This window comes from Schistocerca serialis, chromosome 4 (assembly GCF_023864345.2).
Source record: "Schistocerca serialis cubense isolate TAMUIC-IGC-003099 chromosome 4, iqSchSeri2.2, whole genome shotgun sequence".
In the NCBI taxonomy this organism is placed as follows: domain Eukaryota; kingdom Metazoa; phylum Arthropoda; class Insecta; order Orthoptera; family Acrididae; genus Schistocerca; species Schistocerca serialis.
The window spans coordinates 479169565-479195033 of NC_064641.1; the positions used below are offsets into that span (position 1 = coordinate 479169565).

Genomic DNA, 25469 nt, shown 5'->3' on the forward strand with positions numbered 1-25469 from the left:
GTAAAAGCTGTATATGGGCATGGACATAATAAAAGTCTTTTTAGCATCTGGAGCCACTATTTTGAATTTATTTTTAGTTTTCAGTGAGTGTAATCGGAAAATTAATATAGTGAAATGCTTTATGGAAAAAACTGTGTGTTAGTAATAAGCAGGGCCGAGCATGGCGTGCCGACTCCACCCGTGCAGCGAGTGTGAACCAAGACCCGGCCTGCCATTCGGTTTTTTCGGTCCTTCTCGGAAGAACATTCATTTAATACTACTGTGCGGCATTTTGCGGTCGACACAACTCTCTGAGTTCGGCAGAATCGTGGTGTCAGCGTTGTTTGCTCGTGATATGAAGGACGTTCACAGGTCCAGTGGCTGTTTGCACAAAAAGAGGCAGTCTAGCGATCATCGTCACAATCCTTTAAAATGAATGGGAATGTCAGAAGAGATGGATGAGAATTCTCACTTCGCATAAGCGATGGGTACTGCTTATTTGCTACAAAACGACATTATAGAATCATGCTAAATGAATCTAAACTTTTAGATGACAATAAAAGAGCAAAAAATTACAACGACGGACAGATCGGATTCATTGCGCTGTACATCAAGAAGCACTTTATGCTAAAGTTGCAGATGTGGAGCACTTGAAGAAATTGTTGGTACAAATAGTAAATTTTCTGAAGTCGCACCCATTATTGAATTTTCAGTTGCAACAGTTTTCAATGAAAATGAATGAAGAGTATGGTGAGTTCATTTCCGGGCGGGAAGGCGTGCCGGTCCCGGGCAAGAAGCCGCCCGGCAGATTAGTGTCGAGGTCCGGTTTGTCGGCCAGCCTGTGGATGGTTTTTAAGGCGGTTTTCCATCTGCCTCGGCGAAGGCGGGCTGGTTCCCCCTCAGTTACACCATGTCGGCGATTGCTGCGGAAACACTTTCTCCACGTACACCGTAATTACTCTACCACGCAAACATTGGATTTACACTCGTCTGGTGTGAGACGTCCCCGGGGGGTCCACTGGGGGCCGAACCGCACAATAACCCTGGGTTCGGTGTGGGGCGGCGGTCGGTGAGTGGACAGAATGGATCGCAGACTTCGCATTTTGAGTGGACTGCCCACACCACACACTGCCCACAGTAAGACATTCCAAGGTAACTTCCTTCGGATTTGATGGACATGCAATTAATAAGAAAATATGACAGACACAATCCAGTTCCCTAAGCTCACTAGCTTTAGGGAAAGGGCGAGGTTTGAAAAATTCATTGTGGTCTAACGAGAACTGCAACGACACTGTCATCTGACATCTCTTTTCGAGCCGTTTTTGAGACCATTTTAGGTTTCAGTTGAAACAGTTCCTGTGCAACTTTTAAATACAAATCATTTTAGCCGGCCGAGGTGGTCTCGCGGTTCTAGGCGCGCAGTCCGGAACCGCGCGACTGCTACGGTCGCAGGTTCGAATCCTGCCTCGGGCATGGATGTGTGTGATGTCCTTAGGTTAGTTAGGTTTAAGTAGTTCTAAGTTCTAGGGGACTGATGACCACAGCTGTTAAGTCCCATAGTGCTCAGCCATTTGAACCAAATCATGTTACACTGAAACCGTCCAGGCCGTCTTTGTTGCTTTTCTCGTGTATATTTCCCAAGTCTCCATAATGATGTTGCAAAAGTGCTATAATGTTTTGATAGATGTATTTTGTGAAAGAACTTCTTTCCAATTATAAAATTAAATAAGTCACAATTACACGGAAATTGAGTTAGAAACTCTGAAATTGTCTGCGTCTGTCCATACACCGACAATTTGTAAAAGATAAAGATTATATTGTGTCTTCAGTGCGCCAAAAAAAATTAATTACTACGAGAAACTTGTTTTGTTCGTGATCTCTGTTGTTGACAAATGTGAAATGTAAAACCAAGTTGTATGCAATACTTTTGTACTACCATTTAAATGCGGTGCGTTCGTTGTTTTCCCCTCTTCCCCCTCCTCTCGCACAGACATCGCCGTGTGGTGGGCGGGAAATGTGAAGCGAGGCTGAGAGCTTTGACATTTGGGCCTGGGCATGGCCCGCGAGTTGAAATCTTGGTGAGCCCTGGTAATACATGTTAAACTACTGAGATAGAGAAGGTGTTAAAAATACGAACTGGTCAGTCTCTTTTATGACATCTGAAGGGATGATAGTGACAGAACATTTTTTACTATTTATAATGCAAATATCTTGAAAAGTAAATGAATTGTAGTAAACATTGAAGTAAACTGTTAACTCTGCTGACTAATTTGCTGCATTTTAATTTACTAACAGTGTTCGAAAAACATTTTTGCGCTGAAAAACGATATCAACTCTTATTATCCGTAAAAGTTTGTTTTACTGACCACCATAGCGACACGCTTCAATTACCTAAAATATAAAAGATTAATATTTGGTAAGTAATAAAGAAACTTTTGCTCAGATGCACCCGTGCTAAACTGATAAATTTTCCGTGCAATTACGAATGTGAGAATTATAATAAAGACACAGAGCTCGATTGTTGAACAGTGCAACACACAGTCTGATGAACTTTGCGGCGCAAGCTGTGGTTTATATCACGGGCGTGCGCATCCGGTGTTCGTTAGGAGACTTATGGTGGGAGATCTATTCGAAGGTCACTAACTCTATACCTCATTCTACACCACAACTGTCTTCTATTTTCTGGAAGTCTCTTTGTATGTGAGAGAAATGTCTGACAGATCAGATTATTCATAGCATAGGACAAGTGTGCGTTTGCAAATAAATTCATTCTTCGACAGAAATTTTACGATATTTTGCACTTTCATTCGTGTGATGGCCCTGCGTGACAGGTTCACAATGCAAGGATTGAAACGTTGCTCCGAGATCCCACCAAACTGAAAGCGACCTATTTATGTATAATGACGTGGGTAATACGTTGACCAGAATAGACACTATGCATGCCGTGCAGACGCAACAGCTGGAGTCTGCAAAAACATGTGAAGTTTGGATTTGCTAACTCAGGGGCGGCCTTTGTCATTTGCCCTGCCCGTATGGCATGTGAGAACAGGTGTTCAAATGGTTCAAATGGCTCTGAGCACTATGGGACTTAACATGTGAGGTCATCAATTCCCTAGAACTTAGAACTACTTAAACCTAACTAACCTAAGGACGTCACATACATCCATGCCCGATGCGATTCGAAACTGCGACCATAGCGGTCGCGCGGTTCCAGACTGTAGCGCCTAGAACCGTTGGGTCACACCGGCCGGTGAGAACAGGTGTCACACTGCTCTTGAACCCGAGCACATATCATCACACAGGAACGAAAACATCCGTTAGCAGATGTAAAGGGCTTTTCAAGGCAGATATGACCAGTGGATATGTGCACAAACGTCAACAGTTAATGAAAGACATTAAACTTGCGAAAGCAGAGAATACCTTCTAGGAACAGATTCTTGGCAGCTGTGTGTATGTCTCTTTCTGTCGTGATAATTTTGGGTGATACGCAACAGTTAAGGAAGAGCTTGCGAAATAATTTAAACATGATCCGAACAATATCTTAGGGACAGATCTCTGCAAAACGCCAGTAGAGAGGTGGTCCTAGTGCAGTGACTTCACTTAGAGACTGCAATGTAGACATTTCCTGGTGAGACTCCGTACCAGAGACATCAATAAACTCTGCACCCACCTTGTTCGAGGAGAGAAGGCTACTTCTGTCTCTGTCTATTAGATGCTCTCTGATTTTTATTTCAATAGACTTCTCAGTGATGCTGTCCCAGAAACTTGACGTTTGCTGCACGATACTAAAGTCATCGTATTTCATTTCATGATTATATACGGGACAGTGTTCGGCGATAGGTGATGCGCTTCGTTGTTTTAGTCGTGGGTGTCGCTGATGTTCCTTGCTTCTTTCCTCGACTGTCCCGACAGTCTGTCCCACGTAAGACATGCCACGTTGGCATGGAATCAGGCGTAGATCGGGATTTCAGAGACTTAGATCATCTTTCACATTATAAGTGCAACAGGTCTACTAAAGAGACTGCTTTCACTACGCTCGTCCGCCCAATTCTGGAGTATTACTCTGCAGTGTGGGATCTGCATCAGATAATATTGACGGAGGATCAAAAACCATATGTTCATATTATTTGTCAACCTAGAAAATTTTCTTAAATATTTATTCAATTATCAAACATAACACCATAAATGCGTTTCTACTGCGTTCACCTTTCCCAGAGCTGAACTGATCGTCTTCTAATAGATCCTCAGTTTTCTTTTCCATTCTTCTGTATATTATTCTTGTCAGCAGTTTGGATGCATGAGCTGTTAAGCTGACTGTGCTATAGTTCTAGCAGTTATCTGTCCTTTCTGTCTTCATGATTTTATGTATAATGTTTTCCTGAAAGTCTGGTGATATATCTCCAATCCATTACGCACCAAGTAGTCATCTGGTTGCTAGTTACCCCAAAGATTTTAGAAATTCTCAAGGAATGTTATCTCTCATTTCTGCCTTATTTGATCGCTAGTCTTCCAAAGCTCTGTAGCGCATAGAACCGCTCGGCTACTCGGCCGGCTGAGATGACGGGGTTGGCGCCAGGACGTAATGCTTGGTGAGATGTATCACACTAGGCAGAACACTGACCTCTTGGAAAAATAATGCATCTACACCTGTGGTACCTCATCACCACGCAAAAACCTTTTTTTATCAGCAGCTTTATTACATGCTAAGATAGGCTGAAATCTGAGTTGACCAAATCTACACATTGGGTGGGTTCTCCAACAAATGGTATTTCTACGAGTGCTATGTCAGTTTTCCCATTCTGAAACTCCTTCGTAAGTAGATGCATTGGTGTGGTGAAAGATTATTTATTTATTTTGCAAGTTAGTCCAGTTTTCATACTGGTTTTCATTCATTGTTTAAGGAACATGGAAAACTATTCTCCAGTCACAGCTTTTATTTAATATGACATAGAAACTTCTTTTGCATCCGAGACTACATGTGCCACAGACTTTCCTGCAGATATTCCGGACTTCATATTCTTCGCATTAATTACTGCCATGACTACTGTTTCGTATCGTAAGTTGATGACCTCAAGTATCGTTCTGAGTTCAAAAGAAGTACATGAAATAAATTTTAAACCGGTTATTTTCGTACTTGTGTTTCGTCAGTATGCAAAAACTGTGGAGTTATTTTGTTGAAAATAGTCAGATAGTTAATTATTAATCTTACATCCTAACTATTTTGAATGTAGTAACTGATCTCTATTATTAATTCAGTCCAAAGCAGAAAAATCTTCCTTAAAGATGATTGACTCCATGCTTGATACATAAACACTTGTTTGACAGGGCGTCCCTATAACAGAAATTTAGTAACTCGACAAGAAATAACAAATAATATTTGTTATCACTGCGTTGCAAAATTATACTTAACTGTAATACTGTTTGATGAGTGGACTTGATGTCCTAAATTTAGTTAACTTTGCTGCCTCTTAAAATTTTATGCTATTGTCGAATAACTGACAGTAATTAAGCACACATTCTATTACTGGTTCTGGTTCTCGGCAACTAGCGACTGCTAAATCGGGAAGTAGTCTTCGAAAAAATATACTGAGCGGGTTGCAGTCACTGATCTGAGCAGCCTACGGTAACAGCTGCTCCGTAACTGCCTGGGCATCTGCACCACATCATGTTTGGTGCCTGAAGAATTTTTGTGACCGCCTGCGCGCTGTCGTCCATAAGTAACAACAATCCATACAGCGGCTGCCAACGCCCTCGGTTGGCGTACGACGCAATGAAGGAAGTGGTAGGGAAGTAGGAAGAGGTCCAAGTTTATGAGCACCATCTGGAGACTGCTGCAAGGGCGTGAGAGGCACCTGGCGACTGGCTCAGCGTATTTGATGGCGGCCTCTCGTCGTATTTATTGTATACCTCTCGTCCTGTGCTACTTTGTGCACTTTCATCGATTTTCTAATCAGCTTTAGATGTCCTTCACGCAGAAGACCTTCAAGAGAAATAGAGTTACGTTTGAATTAAGAGGATCACTAACTCCTACTGTCGAAAATACAAACTTGTTAAACGTTGACTGAATATTGCCAGATACTTGATGGAACATAGTAAAAATATTAAAAAGGAAACACGTACAGATATCCTATCTCCTCTCTACTTTCCAATCCTTAAATGCTGAAACATCTTTACCAACAAATCCCACCAATCGTACACCTACACCTATACACGCTACACATACCCTCCCAAAGAATCTCCAACTATCTCCCCTTCCCAGATCATGAACCCTGCCCTGTCATTCAGCCATCCTACCAACTCTAATTCACCCATGCTGCATCATCAGGTCTTCCTCTCCTTCTCCTCCCCACTTACCGTTACTCCCACTTTTTCCCCAGCTGTCTTTCTATCACCAGCCCCTTTCCTCACCTACTATTAGCATCACCAGTTGCCCCCCTCTACTCCATATCCTCTTCTGTCCCCACAGTGGCTCCTGCCCCAACACCGCTATGCATCAGTCTTCCATCCTTATACCACCACGTTCTTATCTTCCTCACCAGCCAACCTTTTGCCCTTCAACAACAGACTGCCTATGTGAGGGCAGGTCCATGTGGTTATCAGTGACAGAAAAGAGCTTCTTATAACTATCAGCGTATCAGCAAGATGCTTTAAACGTTTTTAACTGTGTGCTTTCTGTATTTAATTTTAGCTTGTAGTATTATTGTTTTTCGCTACCAGACTAAGAAGTCAAATCTCTCATAAATGTAAAAGCTTCTATTTTATTTTTCACCTCTAAAAGGTTTTCAATTCAAGATAAACAACTTCCCTACTAGTCTCTTGTTTGTTTTTTGTTTTCTTGTTTCATCTTATTTATTTTTTGTTTTCAGGTAGCTGAAGAGCGGATTGCCTGTACCACTGACAGCGTCCCCAGCACACCCCCAGCAGAGGGATGAAGTAGCAATAAATAAAATAAATACCACACCCGAGCAAATGTACTTTGTGGATAATAGCATATACGCCTTCATATACATTCCATTCAGAACGAGCCCAAATCGATGTGTGACAGTCATAACAATCACATTAGCCACCTTATTGTTAAATGTAAAGATTTTTGTGTGAGATGAAACAACTTTGTAAACACTTTGTATTTTATGCATCTTCAGTATCTCCGTCACTGCACCTATGGCTGGTACAATCACTAGCTGATGGCTGCGTGACAATCGAAGAACCAGCTGAGGATCAAATTAACAACGTTAAGCAGAACATTTAATTACCACTTTTTTTTTCAAATTGTGTATCAATTCCTGCTGCCCACTGAATCCAGTGCAAGGAAACGCACACGATTCGGCTACGATAAAAAACCATGCAACGAAAACTATTCGCCTTTTCAAACTGCCATTTGATAAACATGTACGGATGAATATACGATATTGCAGTGACTATGTTGTTAAGAAGAACGATGCTATTTTCTTTCGAACATGTGTGCATCTCCACAGAAACACAGCATCGTTGTTTTTAATAACACAGGAACTGCAATACCGTATTTATCCCCCGAAACCAGGCAGCGACTTTGAATTAAATTTCTGCCCCTGTACGGGAATCACATGTGGTTTATACGAGTACAGGTTGTGACCCAGAAACGACGAAATATGTCAGTTTACATCGGGCCTTGAGTCGCGCACGGATAACCAAACCGTTTAAGGCGACTACTCGCGAAAAGCGGCAAATCCGGGTTCGTCTCTCAGTGTAGCACAAATTTTCATTGTCATCACTCTCTTGTACAGCTTATGGTTGCATTCGCAACTGCGAATACATTTCATGGATGGATTTTGTTCACCAACACCTCACTCCGGTACATTGGTTCCCAGCCTGGAGTAATTGCTCTTTAAGGGGTTAAATGAAATTCTCTTGGGGGTGTAGAAACTGTATGGGTTCGATTACAGTTCAATCATGAAGCTAAACAGTTTTAAAAATTATTATTTCTACCTTTTTAGACTCATAAATTTAGATACTCAACTAATTCCAAAATTTTCAAATATGTTCACTAACGCATGACAGATGCGGCGAAGGTTACAGCGAATGTATTAACGCCATTATTTGAAATTTATACGCTCTAAGCGATGATAACTAGCCGCAGCCACCCTTTTGCGTTGTGCGGCTAATTAATTATTTGATCCACCGAGTTACGGTCTCGCACATTGTTTTCCTTTCTTTAGTCAGTCGTTCACTCTCATCCAACTCGATGGACACGTGAAATGAATGTGATTTTGTTGCCTTCGATTTTACGTATTTCGGATCATTAGACGAGAAACAGAAGAAGGTGAGAGAAAATGAAACTGTTCTATTGACACCCAATGAGTAAGAAATTTCTAATTTCAGCAGTATCCTCCGTTTTGTATTTGGCAGAAACACTAGAGATGATAAAATTTAATTAGGTGTGTCAGTTTCTTCCTTGTTTGCAGTTGAGGAACCACTGAGCAATGATTGAGCCACGTTCATGGGCTACACAGTTACAGTCCAAAACTTACTGCGCAGTAAGGATAGAACTGAATTCCTCATGTGCTTGAAGCAGGGGTTTTCACTGCAGAATAAAAGTTACCCATACATTTCAAACTTGATCGTTTGTCACTGAGTCACTTCCGCACTAGCAACGTTACAGGATGTTGTGTCTCATTCTGAGAAACACATTTCCAGTAGGATCCACAATGTCTTCGAAGTACTGTCCCGGAAACACAGTATTCAACATGCAATATCACAAACTCAAGTCACAGTGTGGAGGACTACCCTGAGCTGCTGTTCGCACGCAGCTCCGCAACAGTAGGCCGCAACTTTGCATTCCAGGGTATCCCACCCTGCGGCTCGTAGCGTCAGCTTTTATTGTCTCCGTCTCTCTCTTTCTCGGACGTAAACTCATTTCTGTTACCCTGACAGGGACTACCTTTTTCTTCGCCACGTAATACATAGCACAATGTTGACATCCGTGTTAATGGTTCAAATGGCTCTGAGCACTATGGAACTTCTCAGGTCATGTCCCCTAGAACTTAGAGCTACTTAAACCTAACTAACCTAAGGACATCACACACATCCATGCCAGAGGCAGGATTCGAACCTGCAACCGTAGCGGTCGGGTGGTTCCAGACTGTAGCGCCTAGAACCGCTTGGCCACTCCGGCCGGCTCCGTGTTAATCTTAGGGTGATCGAAGTATAGCAATATTATACTGAGAATTTCGACATGTAGTTCATGTACATATAAATGGCATGAGAAGCACGTAAATATGTATCCACTTTACGCTACTGAAAATGCTTCACAACGAATTGAGGCGAAACGTGTATGCCAAGATGTAATTTGCATTAATTCAGTTGCAAATAGACGCAACTCCAAACAAGTTAATATAGTAACATCAGTTGCGTTATACTTCTTACTAATAATGTTACATTTTAGCGACACTTCCTTTTCAAAAATGCATTATGGTTTGCGTCTTGCTCTTAAATACGTGTAATTTAGACAATTTTTATTTTCTTTCAGGAGCCACTATGCGTCAGGGAAGGAAAAAAACGAAGAAGCTTTTTTGCAATGGAGTTTTACCATGATATTTGATAAAGCTAATGAAAAGCCTCCAGGTGTTCTGTGCATTAACAGCAGAGAATATGAAACTTAGAAAATTAAAAAACCAGTTTGAAAGAAATCATGCGGAGTTCACTGGAAAATACGTTAATTTCTGCTGATAGGAAGAAACTACACTGGAAAGATTAGTTATGGATTTATCACAATACTTTTTTCTAGTCACAAGAAGTTGGTCTTGAACTCGCTCTTCGAATACCTGAAACCTAGAAGCTTCATACAATAGAAGAGCCGTATCTCACCTTGCTTACGAGATACGGCAAAGCTGGTTTCACATGAACAACGTGTGGGAAATATGAACAACATATTTCTAACAATAAAATCAGGAGTTTTATCGAGGACCAGAGTTTGGATGCTTTGGGCACGGTACTCAACGAAATGAGTTCACGTCATTCCTTTCCACTCCAGTTAGATGTATCGGCCGAAGTATCACGTTCCTAGCGACTTATCTGTGTGAGATAGATAATAAATGACTTTCTGAAAGAAGAAGTTCTCGGCAGTACTACATACTACTAGACAGGGCAAAAATGTTTGTTGACCAGTGGACACTTCTGCTGAGGAAAATGAAATGCAGTGATGTAAGTTGGTGTTTTTATTGACGCAGCGTCTTCTGCGTTGCATGTATGCTCTGGAATCCACACAAAGGCCAAACAAATTTTTACTGCATCATATGCCGTTATGCATTTGCAGTGAAACTACTTTCACCTACTTTGTTGAATGTACTCACTCAGATAGTGAAGATAGTAACAAACACAAGAATTCTCAAAAAGTTGTGCAAAGAGACTGGAGCAAGTTCATAGTTCTCTTGTTCCGCAGACGAATACGGCGGGTCTCGCCTGAATGGTTCAAATTGTTCAAATGGCTGTAAGCATTATGAGACTTAACATCGGAGGTCATCAGTCCCCTATACTTAGAACTACTTAAACCTTACTAACCTAAGAACATCACACACATCCACGGCCGCAGCACATCCATGCAGCAGCAGCCCGGTTCCGGACTGAAGCGCCTAGAACCACTCGGCCACAGAGGCCGGCTCTCGCCTGAAGGTTTTGCATAGGACTATCGAGCTTTGACAAAAAGTGCTATGTTTCTGGAAAGGGCGTGGATGGAAAAGAAGAAAGACGTAATATGCCCAAAAAACAGCTAACATATTTATTTCCAAAGTAGCATATCTTGGAGGTTTCCTTTATATAAATAAATACGCTTAACCTCGGTTTGTCAGGAAGTATGATGAATATTTTGACAGTCCGCAGCTCGTGGTCGTGCGGTAGCGTTCTCGCTTCCCGCGCCCGGGTTCCCGGGTTCGATTCCCGGCGGGGTCAGGGATTTTCTCTGCCTCGTGATGACTGGGTGTTGTGTGATGTCCTTAGATTAGTTAGGTTTAAGTAGTTCTAAGTTCTAGGGGACTGATGACCATAGATGTTAAGTCCCATAGTGCTCAGAGCCATTTGAACCATTTTTTTTTTTTTTTAATATTTTGACAGCACGAGATAAAGTTGCCAGTGTTCCTCGCAGGTTGGAACTCTACCAACCTAAGGCTCAAGTTCAATGCATTTTGATATTCCCAGAACTGACAGCTATGCTGCACGCCAGCAGTGAAAAATGCTCCTTCACACGTATAATCAGGAATGAATTTCGCCTGTATTTTCTTTAACTGGAGAATCGACAGGCAAATGCTTATTTTTCAAGACCTTTTCTTTGAGTGGGAGAAGCAGAAATGTTTTCAGAGTTCTTAAGCTACACACTGAACATAGATTCCTCTAAAACAAAACCAGCGACACTATGGAGAAAGAATTGTGACGAGTATAGATTATTATCAGAGGAAAGGCTTAGTATCTTGATTCCGTTCCTCACAACGTATAGGTGTGAAAGCAGATTTAGGACTATGGTGGCAATGAAAACAATCGACTGAACTTGGGACAAGATTTATGATGTCCATTGGCCACGGTAAAACCGAATATAAGAAATATTGCTAGAAATAAGCAGTACCAATCATCTTCATGCCATTCATTGTTTCTTGGTTTAATGTAACACACACAAAACATATAAATTTCATTTGTTGATCTTCAGATGATCTTTTCTATTTTACTGTAGTTTCAAAATTGGGAATGTCCAGACAAGTTTTTTTCCGAGCTAAACCTGAAGTAGACGCTAAGCTCTATTGGGGATATTAGACTCTGTATGATCTCACTCAGAGGCAATGCTATCAGAAAAGTTGGGAAGCACTGCCCTACAAAGAGAAGCTTGAACTGCCATATTCTTCACGATAGAGAGAATGTTTATTGTAATATGGATCAAACTTTTGACGTTCCGCATCTGGACAGGGGACAGACACCCTAGTCCACAAGCTCCTGGCTCGACGGTTAGGTATTGCAGCGCTCCACCTGTTGCGTGGCCATCGTCTGTCGCAAGGCCGCGTGGCTGGCCGCCTCCCAGCGCCTATATAAACGGCGGCTCGGCGCAGGAGCTGGTGTGTCTCCGTACAGCTCATCCAACAACATGATCAAGGTGAGAGCCGTCGTAGAGTTACCCGATTTGCGGCCACTGTATGGCGATTTTCAAATGTATCGGATATCGGATTTACCTTCTAGCAAAGCTTCCACAATTCTGAGGTCGGTGTAGTAGCACTACAAACCGTAATAGCACCAGAAGTGAAATGAGGCACATTTAATCATTTGCCGCAAAGGATATTTGGATGTCCACAGTTAATCTTTATTTGTTTTGACTTTGGCACGTTATAGGGAAATTCGCAAACTAAGGGGGCTTCCGAGGACATATACAGTGAAATGTCTGCTAGTGACGGAACCAGACTAGAAGCTGTTGTACGCCAACAGTAGTTACCAACTTACTCATCACCGCTAGGAATAAGTGATAATGAGTAACTCTCGGGGTAGTTACGCTTGTTGCTAACGCGATGGTTCCGAGCTCCGCTGTGAAGATTGTTTCAGATTGTTTCAGATTGTTTTCGGAAGGAGATGTCTCAAACGGGGTTGGACTCAGTCTTGTGCGTCATATAGAAATTAGGCTGAGTTCTTAAATAGAAAGAGTAACACTCAAGCCACCATAGTGGCGTCAAATCGAAAGGTTTCACCATGCTGAGAAATGGCTTGGCTGCAAGGCAAATGATTAGTGTTTACGAAGATAATGTGCAGTTCCAGATAAAACAGGAGACGAAATGAAGGAAGGGAACTTTGATTTCCAGGACTGGATGTGAAAGAGCTGTCACAATACCGTAGTGAATCGTTTCTGTAAAATAACTATTTTCTCAATGTTCATAAGACCGTGTTTTGATTTTCGGTAAAGACATACACAGACTTTAGTTCAAATCGCTCTGAGCACTATGGGACTTAACTTCTGGGGTTATCAGTCCCCTAGAACTTAGAACTACTTAAACCTAACTAAACTAAGGACGTCACACACATCCATGCCCGAGGCAGGATTCGAACCTGCGACCGTAGCGGTCGCGCGGTTCCAGACTGAAGCGCCTAGAACCGCTCGGCCATCCCGGCCGGCCAGACTTTAGTCCAGTTTCCGCCCGAATAGGCATCGGAAGGTCCAACGGCACCGAGCGACTGCCTTTGTGATCCTCAGCTCGTTGGCGTCATTAGAAGCGGATGTGGAGGATCATGCTGTCAGCACGCTGCTCTCCCGGCCGTTGTCAGTTTTCGTAACCGAGCCGTTACTACTCAACCAAGTAGCTCCTCAATTGGCCTCACAATAGCTGAGTGCTTACCACTTGCCAAGTACACTCGGTAGCCACGAATGGTTATCCATACAAGACATTGCCAAGCCCGAATGCGCTTAACTTCCGTGATCTTACGAGAAGACTGACAAATACGTAAAACTAATACTGTGATGCGTGAATATATTTCAATACATACAGTTACATTATTACACTTAATCTCATCAGAGAGCAGCAAAATTGTTATTTTTAGATTGTGGTTACTTTACTTTCCAATCCGTAACCACGTTGGGCCCAGCAGTGAAGCGGTAAAACGCGCGCCTGGAATCGAAAGGTCGCAGCATCATATTCCGATTGGACCACAGGTTTTTCAGTTTGGCTTTTACACTAGCATACATCTCTCAATCACGTGGAGATTTGTTAGAAATGAGACGCGGTTTGGATTCTACACTAAACCGAAGTCCCCTTTCCCTGGTTGCTTGTATGGGTAGATTAGGAACACGCTGGTTACCGAAGTGGTGTCCAAGTAAAAGACTTTCACCAGGCCATCAAGTCAGAAGAAATTACTGTTATTATCCTAATCACATCTATCAGGTAAAAGGAAGCCAGTTAAAAGTGCAAAGTATTAAATAATAGGTTGTCACTAATTTCACATATCTTGCATATACAAGTTTAACAGAGACTTATGCAAACTCACCAAAATAGGAATCTATCAGGCAGAGTAAATCGGCGGCCATAGGAGCTGATCTGTCAGCAATTGATTGGCTAATTGTATTGACATTTCAAGCCCTCTATGCTGAGACGAATTTCTTCATGATACTTTGTTCTTTTATTGTAGAAACTCCCATAATGAATTATTCTTAATTACGTCTTTTCCTAGAGTGTCCATATTTACATCCAGAGGAGCAACGTTCACTGTTAACTCTTGATGACGTGCACCAGGTTCTTTTGTTTCTGTTGTCAGTGTGCACGATACATTGGCGACTTTTGCTGTTTGGACCATATCACTCCTGCCTACAAACAATTAGTTACCTGCCAATAAGGGTAGAGACTATCATACCCTAAGCTTGCTCCATTGTCTTCTTAGTCACTGCATCCCTTTCATTTATCGTCAAATTTTACATTACTATCCCAATAGCATAGCAGAAACACCCGCTCTTAACACAGAAAAATCCCCTCTGTTCCAGCACGTAACACTGCCGTATTCTCCAAATCATTCTCCGTGTCATGAACGTGACTCTGGAACCATCTTCTGCAAAATATCAGAGATACCAAATCCTTTCGAAGCTTCAAAAGACAGCTAATGGCCCACCTTCTATCACAATAGCCATCTACCCCATACTCAGATCCGCAGCTCAGTCTCGCAGATTCCCTCTACCCCTTAACCCCCCCCCCCCCCACCCCCCCGCCTCGTCAAGGTCCTCCGCACTGCTCCTGCTTTCGGAGGTCGGAGGTTCGAATCCACCCTCGGGCATGGGTGTGTGTGTCTTTCTTAGTGTAAGTTAGTTTATGTTACATTAAGTAGTGTGTAAGCTTAGGGACCGAGGACCTCAGCAGTTTGGTCCCTTAAGACCTTACCACATATTTCCAAATTTCTTACAACTCCCCCTGGCCCATTTGTCAACAGAGTTCTATATTTGTGTTTTATTTTTTCCTGTCTTCTAATGTCACTGTAGTTTCAATCTTCTCCTACATCTATACTCCTTTGACTCCTGATAACACTAATCTCTGACTCAAATGTACTAAAATAATTCATATAATTCCTTATACTATTCACCACTATTATTAATATTATTAGTGTCAACGATTACTATTATTACTTTTATCACTGCTAATGTTATTATGCCTATTATTACTGTGAAGTTCTATGTGAAATCTTTGTTTTTTGTTCTTTCTGGTCAGATGTAAAAGAGGGCCTTAAGGGCCTAATCTCATCAAGCTAAATGAGCAATAAATAAATAAAAGACTGTTCTATGTTCTACATATTTTGAACACTAGATTTCATTGTACTTCACCGTCATTACGTCACATTTCATTAATCAGGAGAGAGTTTTCGTACTAACATGCACAAAAGGTTTACACCACACGAACAATAAATGGAGAAATCTGTCTTTAAATGTAATTGGACTCTCTGGACACTGTTCAGTCGTACCTGTCAGTTAATTGGCACAGAGAAGGTATATTTCAATTACAGCATTGCAACAGAATCATGTTATCGTGTTTACATGGCTCCTCTCACAGACTGTGTGCTCTCCCGACAGCTCGTACTGGTCCTGGCCGCCACCGCCTGCTGCGTGAGCGCCGCCCCCAAGGCTGGCCTCGCCCCCCTGGCCTACTCCGCACCCCTGGTGGCCGCCGCCCCCGCGGCCTACGCCGCCCCCGCGCCGGCCGTCGTGACGGCGCACAGCTCGCAGTACATCGCGCAGAACTTCAACGGACTCGCCGTGGCCCCCGCCGCCCCAGTCGTCGCCGCCGCCTACCACGCAGCCCCCTTCGTTGCTGCTGCATACCACGCTGCTCCGGCCATACTCGGTTGATAGATTACAGCCAACTAACTGTGTGAAAATGTAAATAATAAAAAAGTAAATACTGCATCTTAATTTTATCTGTTCCTAAATTTAAAGATCACATTTTTTTCCTTTCTTGATCATCGCATATCGGAATGAATCCAAGAACACGTAAGATAAGATGCCGTTGTGGGCACAGATGATCACCAACTGAGATGTGTGTGACACGAAAAAATTTCTTTCTGAAATGAAACTTCCTGGCAGATAAAAACTGTGTGCCGGACCGAGACTCGAACTCGGGACCTTTGCCTTTCGCGGGGAAAGATGTGAATACGGGGCTTGAATCGTACTTGGGTAGCTCAGATAGTAGAGTACTTGCCTGCGAAAGGCAAAGGTTTCGCGTGTGGGTCTCGGTCCGGCCCACAGTTTTAATCTGCCAGGAAGTTTCATACCAGCGCACACTCCGCTGCAGAGTGTAAATCTGATTCTTTCTTTCTGAAGATGATACAAGATATCTGGGCTCAAACAACTTTTCTATAGAAAAATCCGACAACTTACTAGAGGCAAAATTACCTACAGTGATTTGTTGAGGTCGATGGTTAAAATAAGAGTGCAAGCGTTTCATTTTCATAACATTCAGTGGTATCAATATTTTACAGTCGAAAGTGTATGGATACTAATGACAAAAGAAATGCTATATTTCTTGTTAAATGGCTTTTTTTAAATTTAAGTGTGAAAATAAATTTTTATGAGCTTACAATGTCCTCAAAGACCAGGCTGTATTGTGGAACAAATTTTTCTGTAACGACACGAAAATATTTATGTTCAGTAGTACACCTTCTTCAATATGATGGGAAATGGCAGTATGTACAAACGCTTCCCACTAACCGAGAATACAACCAGTTGTCAGCCGTCTATGAACTCACAGTTGTTCTTCAGTCTTTTCTGTACGCGCCTGCCTGCGGAAGTCAATAATACTTGCTCAGCTATTAATTGTTTTATAGGGAACAAAATTACGCAGTGGTCTTACATAGTGTCCTTCACTTTTTCTGGTAGCAATCAGCCACTGTTTGCTGTTAGCAGAAATTATCGAGATGTGCGGTATGAAGCAACGACAGGGATTGCGTCAGAAGAGCTTCTGCATAACTGAGACTAAGTGGGTACGTTTGTGTGGAAAACAGTTTTTTGTCCTCCAATCTGCGGCAGCGAAGTCTGGTTCAATACTTAAAAGTCACCCGTGTGAACTTCACAGTCCTATATTCTGATTTCTAAACCTCGTTCTCCACTTGATACCTCAAATTTACCACAAACTCTGAACATGTCGACTGACATCACACCAAACAAAGTCTGTACTTCTCATCTCAGTGTCGAAAAGTATAGTGCTATCAAACAGTATATGCCACTGCAGTGATAACGATGTATTAGTGAAGCTGTAGTGCTAGTACACTTCAGAAACACTATCCATATTCAGACCATATTACACTCCTGGAAATGGAAAAAAGAACACATTGACACCGGTGTGTCAGACCCACCATACTTGCTCCGGACACTGCGAGAGGGCTGTACAAGCAATGATCACACGCACGGCACACCGGACACACCAGGAACCGCGGTGTTGGCCGTCGAATGGCGATAGCTGCGCAGCATTTGTGCACCGCCGCCGTCAGTGTCAGCCAGTTTGCCGTGACATACGGAGCTCCATCGCAGTCTTTAACACTGGTAGCATGCCGCGACAGCGTGGACGTGAACCGTATGTGCAGTTGACGGACTTTGAGCGAGGGCGTATAGTGGGCATACGGGAGGCCGGGTGGACGTACCGCCGAATTGCTCAACACGTGGGGCGTGAGGTCTCCACAGTACATCGATGTTGTCGCCAGTGGTCGGCGGAAGGTGCACGTGCCCGTCGACCTGGGACCGGACCGCAGCGACGCACGGATGCACGCCAAGACCGTAGGATCCTACGCAGTGCCGTAGGGGACCGCACCGCCACTTCCCAGCAAATTAGGGACACTGTTGCTCCCTGGGTATCGGCGAGGACCATTCGCAACCGTCTCCATGAAGCTGGGCTACGGTCCCGCACACCGTTAGGCCGTCTTCCGCTCACGCCCCAACATCGTGCAGCCCGCCTCCAGTGGTGTCGCGACAGGCGTGAATGGAGGGACGAATGGAGACGTGTCGTCTTCAGCGATGAGAGTCGCTTCTGCCTTGGTGCCAATGATGGTCGTATGCGTGTTTGGCGCCGTGCAGGTGAGCGCCACAATCAGGACTGCATACGACCGAGGCACACAGGGCCAACACCCGGCATCATGGTGTGGGGAGCGATCTCCTACACTGGCCGTACACCACTGGTGATCGTCGCGGGGACACTGAACAGTGCACGGTACATCCAAACCGTCATCGAACCCATCGTTCTACCATTCCTAGACCGGCAAGGGAACTTGCTGTTCCAACAGGACAATGCACGTCCGCATGTATCCCGTGCCACCCAACGTGCTCTAGAAGGTGTAAGTCAACTACCCTGGCCAGCAAGATCTCCGGATCTGTCCCCCATTGAGCATGTTTGGGACTGGATGAAGCGTCGCCTCACGCGGTCTGCACGTCCAGCACGAACGCTGGTCCAACTGAGGCGCCAGGTGGAAATGGCATGGCAAGCCGTTCCACAGGACTACATCCAGCATCTCTACGATCGTCTCCATGGGAGAATAGCAGCCTGCATTGCTGCAAAAGGTAGATATACACTGTACTAGTGCCGACATTGTGCATGCTCTGTTGCCTGTGTCTATGTGCCTGTGGTTCTGTCAGTGTGATCATGTGATGTATCTGACCCCAGGAATGTGTCAATAAAGTTTCCCCTTCCTGGGACAATGAATTCACGGTGTTCTTATTTCAATTTCCAGGAGTGTAGAAGGCAAATAATGTGAGCTTTACGATAATGTATGACATGAAAACAATTTTTTTTTCCTCTGGTTATCTCAAATCTCGGCCAATGGACATGTAAATGTGCACCACTATGTGTTCATTCGTTAAGTACTACTGTGTCACACATCCTCGTCCTATCTATATTTCTACTATCGTGCATGAGGGTACGATATGAAATTATAAAGGGATGTAGGTAGGTGAAGGACTAACCCAAATATAGAAAGCAGTAGGCTTACAAAAGCACAGCATGAGAAGGATAAGCACAGAATTTGTCTCGAGTCGGACGAGAGTAGAGCTCGCAGACTGGCCTTCAACCAAAGAGAGACCAGCGGTATGAATGAGAGGTCGTTGTCTCCGGAAAGCAGCCGCGTTCCGGCACTTCCAGGAGCAGGGTCGAGTTGAAGAGACGTGCTGTAACTGGGCTTCGGTTGGTATGTGATAGGAAGTTGAAAAATGAATTACATCATTGTGAATAGGACTCTTGATGTGTTATTTAGGGTTGATTTGCTGAGTGACGTGTCAAGTTTCGATGTAATTAGTTTAATTTTGCCGGAATAAAAAGATGAGAGAGCAGTAGTTGCAAACCGCCTTTGTTCTAGTGCTGACCATAAGTCTTGCACCTTACAGGACGAGCATAAGTGTTAATTGGTGGTATTTGCGAAAGTGTGTGAATGTATTTCTTTGCAAACATAATTTTATGCTATGGAGGTAAAATTTGCAGTAGTTTTCTTGGTGATGGGATCTTGGCCCCTGGTTCACGCCATTCCTGCGGTGGCACAGTAACTGCGGAAAACACGTAGATTTGAAATCGGTAAATGGTAGCGAAGAATCAGGAAGGATAACAGAAAGCGCACTAGGGGGCTTTTAGTTAGTTTTTGGACGATTTTGTGGCGCTTTCTTTGTGGCTAGTCGTGGGTACGACTTCCGAAAGAAAGGAGAATACCACGATTGGTGAGTGTTTAATGGTGATCAGGGATTATCAGAGGTAGCATGATTTGCGAGGTAGATATTTTACTCAGTTACTTTGAGTGTTGGGTTGTCTCTATTTGTGGTTCTTGGTAGATGCGTTGTGCTGACCAAGTGAAAGCAAGTGGTAGGCAGTGCCTTGAACAAGGGAGTCAGCTGATAAGACTATCCTTACGTGTTTTCAAAGTAATTTGCAACATTGTGATGTTGGTTTTCTGTCGATTTGTTTATTTTTTTTTAATTTGTTTCTTTGTGAGGGAGAGATAGCCACTTTCTTAGCAAATATTTACGTTGTGGCAGTGCCCAATTTTTTTTATTTACTGCCGTCCCCGACCCCTCTTTTTTCGACGTCAGTATCAGAACCATAACGCCGTCAGCCAAGTCCGGCTTTTGAGTGACTGATACCATTTCTGAGTATTCCCGCCAAAAGCGCATAATGCCGCCCCCTCCCTTCCTGTTCACGTAATTAGGTCAAGTGATAAAACATTTTCTATATTATTAATCGTAATCAAAGCCGTCTCTTTGAGCATATGTTTGCTCATTAATTCAACCTTTCCCAATTGCTCCACGAGCTTACGTAAATAATGCAGCCTGAGGCATCTATCACGCAGAGCTTTAGCATGAAGCACGCTAACGCAATTAGATTTATCAATAGCACGCGGCTGCTTTCGATGTGCGTACCTGTGACTGTAATTACGTGAAAACGTTGTTCAGAGATCGATTCCCACTCTTGCCATCCCGATAGTATTGTAACAACGTAAACGGCTTCTGACATCAAATGTAACAGTTGTGTTACTAAATGTGATACTTCTGTCACTCAATGTAACTGGGTTTTCTCTTTTGATGCTGTCAATTGTCAGGATGAGCACTCTAAAGCATTCTGTCAGGGTGAAAATATTAAATAAATTAACTTTTCTCTCTTAACAACATGTGGGCAGGGTGGGTTCTTCCTTGGCTCGGGTATGAGGTCGAATGAAACATCATTTTTACATAAGGTAACTTTTATTGAAGATTTGTACAACTGTATCTTACGGGATGTTCTGGTTCGGAGAGCGGCAGCTGTGTCGTTGTGAAGTCTTCTGCTGCGGCAGCGGCGGCGGTGGCGGCGGTGTCTGATTACGCGTAGCGGTGTGTATCTCGTGTCGCCGTCTCGCCCAGCTGACGGGAGTCGCGCAGCGCGAGGTGGCCGGTTTAACTATTGCGAGCGAAGTCGTGCATCGGATGATACCTTGGGTGTGGCGTCCCAGTGTTTCTCTTCTCTAAGCGGCCGCGTGTGTTGTGCGTCGACCAGCGGAGCGGCGCGGCGGGGCAAGGCCAGTGTCCCGAACTCGAACCATGGACTCCCGCTTGCCAGTCTTCGGCTGTCAGGTCTTTATCCCAGCTCACAGGTGACTGCTGAGGTGAGGCCGTCTCCTTCCCGTCCTCACGAGTCACCCGGGTATGTAAAAACCAGACTTCAAATACCTTTTAACTTCTGTCTTCTGGCGCCGCGGCTGCTGCTTGCTATTCCATTACAGCGGCGGACTTGGTGCGTCTGTGCATGATGCAGTCTCTTCTTGCATGACGGTCTTCAGCACCGAAACTGACTGAAAACTACTGCTACTCTTCTTTTCTTCCTTCGTCTCTCGTCTTCGTCTCCGTCCCCATCTCAGTCTTCGTCTTTGTCCCCGTCTTCATCCGTCTTCATCTCTCTTCATCTGTCGGGCCCACCACGTCTCGCGTATTTATACACTTCAGTTTGCTGGAGGTGAACGACTTCACGGCCATTGCCTCTTCTGTCACGTTGAAAAGCTTCTCGAAGAATCTTCTTGACCTCGGTCATTGGCTCTTGGAATGTAGGCGGGGGCCTCTGATCGCATGTGACGACTGAGAAACACGTGAGCCGGTCATTGCCTCTTCCGTCACGTTGAAAAGCTTCTCGAAGAATCTTCTTAACGTCGGTCATTGGCTCTTGGAATGTCGGCGAGGGCCTTTGCTCACATGCGACAACTGAGAAACACGTGAGCCGGTCAGGCGATGCCCTGACGGCTGAATCGACAGCGCCCGCTTATGTGGAACTGCTGACTTCACGGTCATTGTCTCTTCTGTTCTGCTGTTCTGCACGCTGAATGCCAGTATGTAACTCTCTAAACTAAACCAAGTTTTCCATTTATATTCTAATTTCTAGTTCACTTTGATTTCACTAATTTATTTACTTAAGTACCACTCAACATTCCTCCACCCTTCGGAGAAATTCGCCCTCGAATTTACCACTCAACATTCCTCCACTCTTCACACGGAAAAAGCACAAGCACTGAAAACTCTCGACTTAGAAGATTACACACGCTTCACATTAAGTGCGTGGAAAATACTTTATCACTTTACAAATGCACTGTACGGTAATGAATCACATAGTTCTTACATAAATGGTTGTAATAAGTGTAACAAATCTTGATGACAATGAATAAACAAAAAATAGATTTTGCACTTAGAAAATTACATAGCAACAGCTGTTCAATCTACCCTATACTAATGCAAGAAAATCTATTCTACAGTATTGTTTATGTTAACAAGAGACTGTTTAATAATGAATGAAGTACAATAAACAAAATTATACACTAATGCTCTAAAGTAACTGCTGAAGTACACCAGTTAAAGAGTGTGGTATCCAGTTAACAGCCGGCCGTTGTGGCCGTGCGGTTAAAGGCGCTTCAGCCTGGAACCGCGTGACCGCTACGGTCGCAGGTTCGAATCCTGCCTCGGGCATGGATGTGTGTGATGTCCTTAGGTTAGTTAGGTTTAATTAGTTCTAAGTTCTAGGCGACTGATGACCTCAGAAGTTAAGTCGCATAGTGCTCAGAGCCAGTTCGGCTATGAGAAAGACAAGACAAGACAAGACAAGTTAACAGGGATTTGATGAAGTGGTATATTATTATTTGGCTTATTTTTTCGTCTTAAATAAAAGAAAACGGTACAAAGCAGAAACACCAACACAAAGGTTCCAGATATACTCGTTCCTAGCATTATAATTTTAGTTTTGTGTTCACCTATTAATTTTAAGACATGTTGCATCATAACTTTGGCATCAATTTTGCCTTGCTGCGAGTTTATGAACATATCTATTGACTTCAGAAGGGAACTGTCAAGGGAGTAATTGAGGTAGGATAGGTTTTATGTAGGAAATGCTTGCATGGCCTTTTCTGAAAAAAGCAAACAACATGGTTATGAACCTACCAACCCAGTAAAAACAAAAATAATGAAAAGAGGAAATACATTGTTAACTACAAGATCTACATGTTTCTACGTTCAACTTTTCTTTTCTTAAAAAAATAAACCATTATCATTTATTAATTATTTACATTTGTATACTGTCCACACTCTACTAAGATTCAACTAGGACATTCGCACCCTTGATCGAAGATTGTATGGTGCCATGTCTGTATGTTGTGCTGGCGTGGCCACTCTTTTTCCTTTACGGGAACTTCCTCCACCCTTCGGAAAAGCAGACATTATTGTTGAAGGAATTACATCTGGAGCGCCCTTAAAAGGTTTTAAACGACTTGCATGGACAATAGTAGTTCGGGTGGGCAGTTGCAATTTAACGTTGACTGGTGACGTGATCTCAATAATTTGATAAGGACCTCTGTAGTTTGTTACAAATTTCTTCGTTTTTCCTTTCGCTATGTAAGGAGTTGAAAGCATAACCCACTGACCGATTTTGTAATTTGGATATTTAGCTTGGGTGTTACCGAATCTTTCCTGTCGTTCCAAAGCCTTTGTATTAGATTTTTGAACCTTTTTCCATACATCCTTCATCATTCGACTGAAATCTCTTACTGTTTCTCCGACTTTTCCGTTTTTCTGCCTGATTACATCAAAAGGGGACGGCATTTTTTTCCCATAGACCACTTCATAAGGTGACATGCCAGTTGCTTCATGCGTTTTGGCGTTGTATACCGACACGATTATTGGTAAATACGTATCCCAATTAGAATGTTGTTCGTTAATATAATAACTAAGCATCTTGCCAATTGTCCGATGAACTCTTTCTGTGCGCCCGTTGCACTGAGGGTGTAACGGAGTTGTGCGTAATTTGCGTATTTTTAGTAAGTGGCATAGCTGTTTCATTAATTCAGACATAAAATTAGATCCCTGATCTGTGATAATAGCTTCAGGTACTCCAAATTTAAGTATCCAGTTGTTAACTAAAGCTTGGGCAACTGTATTTGCTTGCTGATCTGGGAGACTCACCATAGCTAGATAGCGTGAAAAGTGATCGATAATTGTAAGAACATACTTATTACCAGCAGGTGTTTTATGAAATGGTCCGTAGAGATCCACTCCGCAGATTTGAAATGGACATGAAGCCTCGGGGAGCCTCTGTAAGGGTATTTTTGAACGAGAAAGTTCAGCTCTTTGTGCGCACGCAATGCAATTACGAACGTACTGCGCAACATCCTGCTTTCTGGTTTGGCACCAAAATCGCTCTGCTACTCGTCTTTCGGTTGTCCGCTGTCCACCGTGTCCTGCAAGGATATGATCGTGGGCCTCTGCCATTATTTCTTGTCTAAGGTGTTGGGGAACAACAAATCGCGGTCCAAGTTTAGTTTTACGGCATAATACACCATCTTCAAAGCAAAATTGTTTTTGAGTTGCGTAATTTTTACATTCTGTATCCTCATCTTGCGCCTTTCTCCAGTCCTCAGTATCTCGGCCTGTTGCTTCCAAAAGTGCTATTTTCCGACTTAGGCAATCTGCATTCGTGTGTTTTTTGCCTGGTTTATGGATAACTTCGAAATCCATTTCGGAAAGACATAGGGCCCAACGGGTAAGACGACTAGATAGATCCTTTAATCCAAGCAACCATTTTAAAGCTGCGTGGTCTGTAATGACCTTGAATTTCCTACCATACAAGTAGCATTTAAAGTATTTGATACCATAAATAACACTTAACAATTCTTTCTCCGTTGTGGAATAATTTCTTTCTGCCGTTGTTAGTTGTCTCGAAGCATAGGCTATGGGGTGTTCCGCGCCATTAATATTCTGACTCAAAACAACTCCTACTGAATGACCACTTGCGTCACAGGATAAAATAAATTCTTTGTTATAATCTGGGTAGGCTAATACAGGACTGTGTGTTAACTTATCTTTAAGGGTTTGAAATGCTGATTCACAATCTTCAGACCAATGAAATTTCGCACCCTTTTTCAATAATTGGGTTAAGGGTCGGGCAATTTCAGCAAAATTTTGAACATATTTTCGGTAATACGAAGCGAGACCAATGAATATTTGTACCTCCTTAACGCGTTGCGGTGTTGGGAAGTCCTTAACTGCCGAAATTAATCGAGGATCTGTTTTAATTCCTTTTTCACTAATGACATGCCCTAGGTATGTAACCTCTGTCAATGCAAAAGTACATTTTTCCATATTTAATGTTAATTTAGCTTTTCTAAGTCTCTGAAAAACATTACGCAGACGCACAGCATGTTCATTAATGTCTCTGGAGAATACAATAATATCGTCTAGGTATACACAACATTGCTGAGTTTTGAGTCCTCTCAATACTCCATCGAGTAGTCTTTGAAAAGTTGCTGGTGCATTTTTCAAACCGAAAGGCATTCTTTTAAATTGCCAGTGGCCTCCAGGGGTAGAAAATGCTGTTTTATGCCTATCTTCAGGAGCAACTTCCAATTGATGATATCCACTACGTAGATCGATTGTTGAAAAGTATTTACTGTTACCCAAACTGTCAATGATATCTGTAATGTTTGGAAGAGGATAAACATCTGAGATAGTTTGTTTGTTAAGGTGTCTATAGTCACAACAAAATCTATAT

The 25469-nt window shown here is 43.1% G+C and overlaps 1 protein-coding gene across 1 annotated transcript; it reads left to right on the top strand.

The window, feature by feature from the left end:
• The first annotated feature begins 12070 nt into the window (after nt 1–12070).
• Nucleotides 12071–15818, top strand: LOC126475278 (cuticle protein 16.5-like). The gene is made up of 2 exons (XM_050103034.1): nt 12071–12088; nt 15524–15818. Exons 1-2 carry the CDS (start codon nt 12080–12082, stop codon nt 15797–15799), a joined length of 285 nt encoding a protein of 94 aa, XP_049958991.1. The 5' UTR covers nt 12071–12079; the 3' UTR covers nt 15800–15818.
• Nucleotides 15819–25469: the final 9651 nt, after the last annotated feature.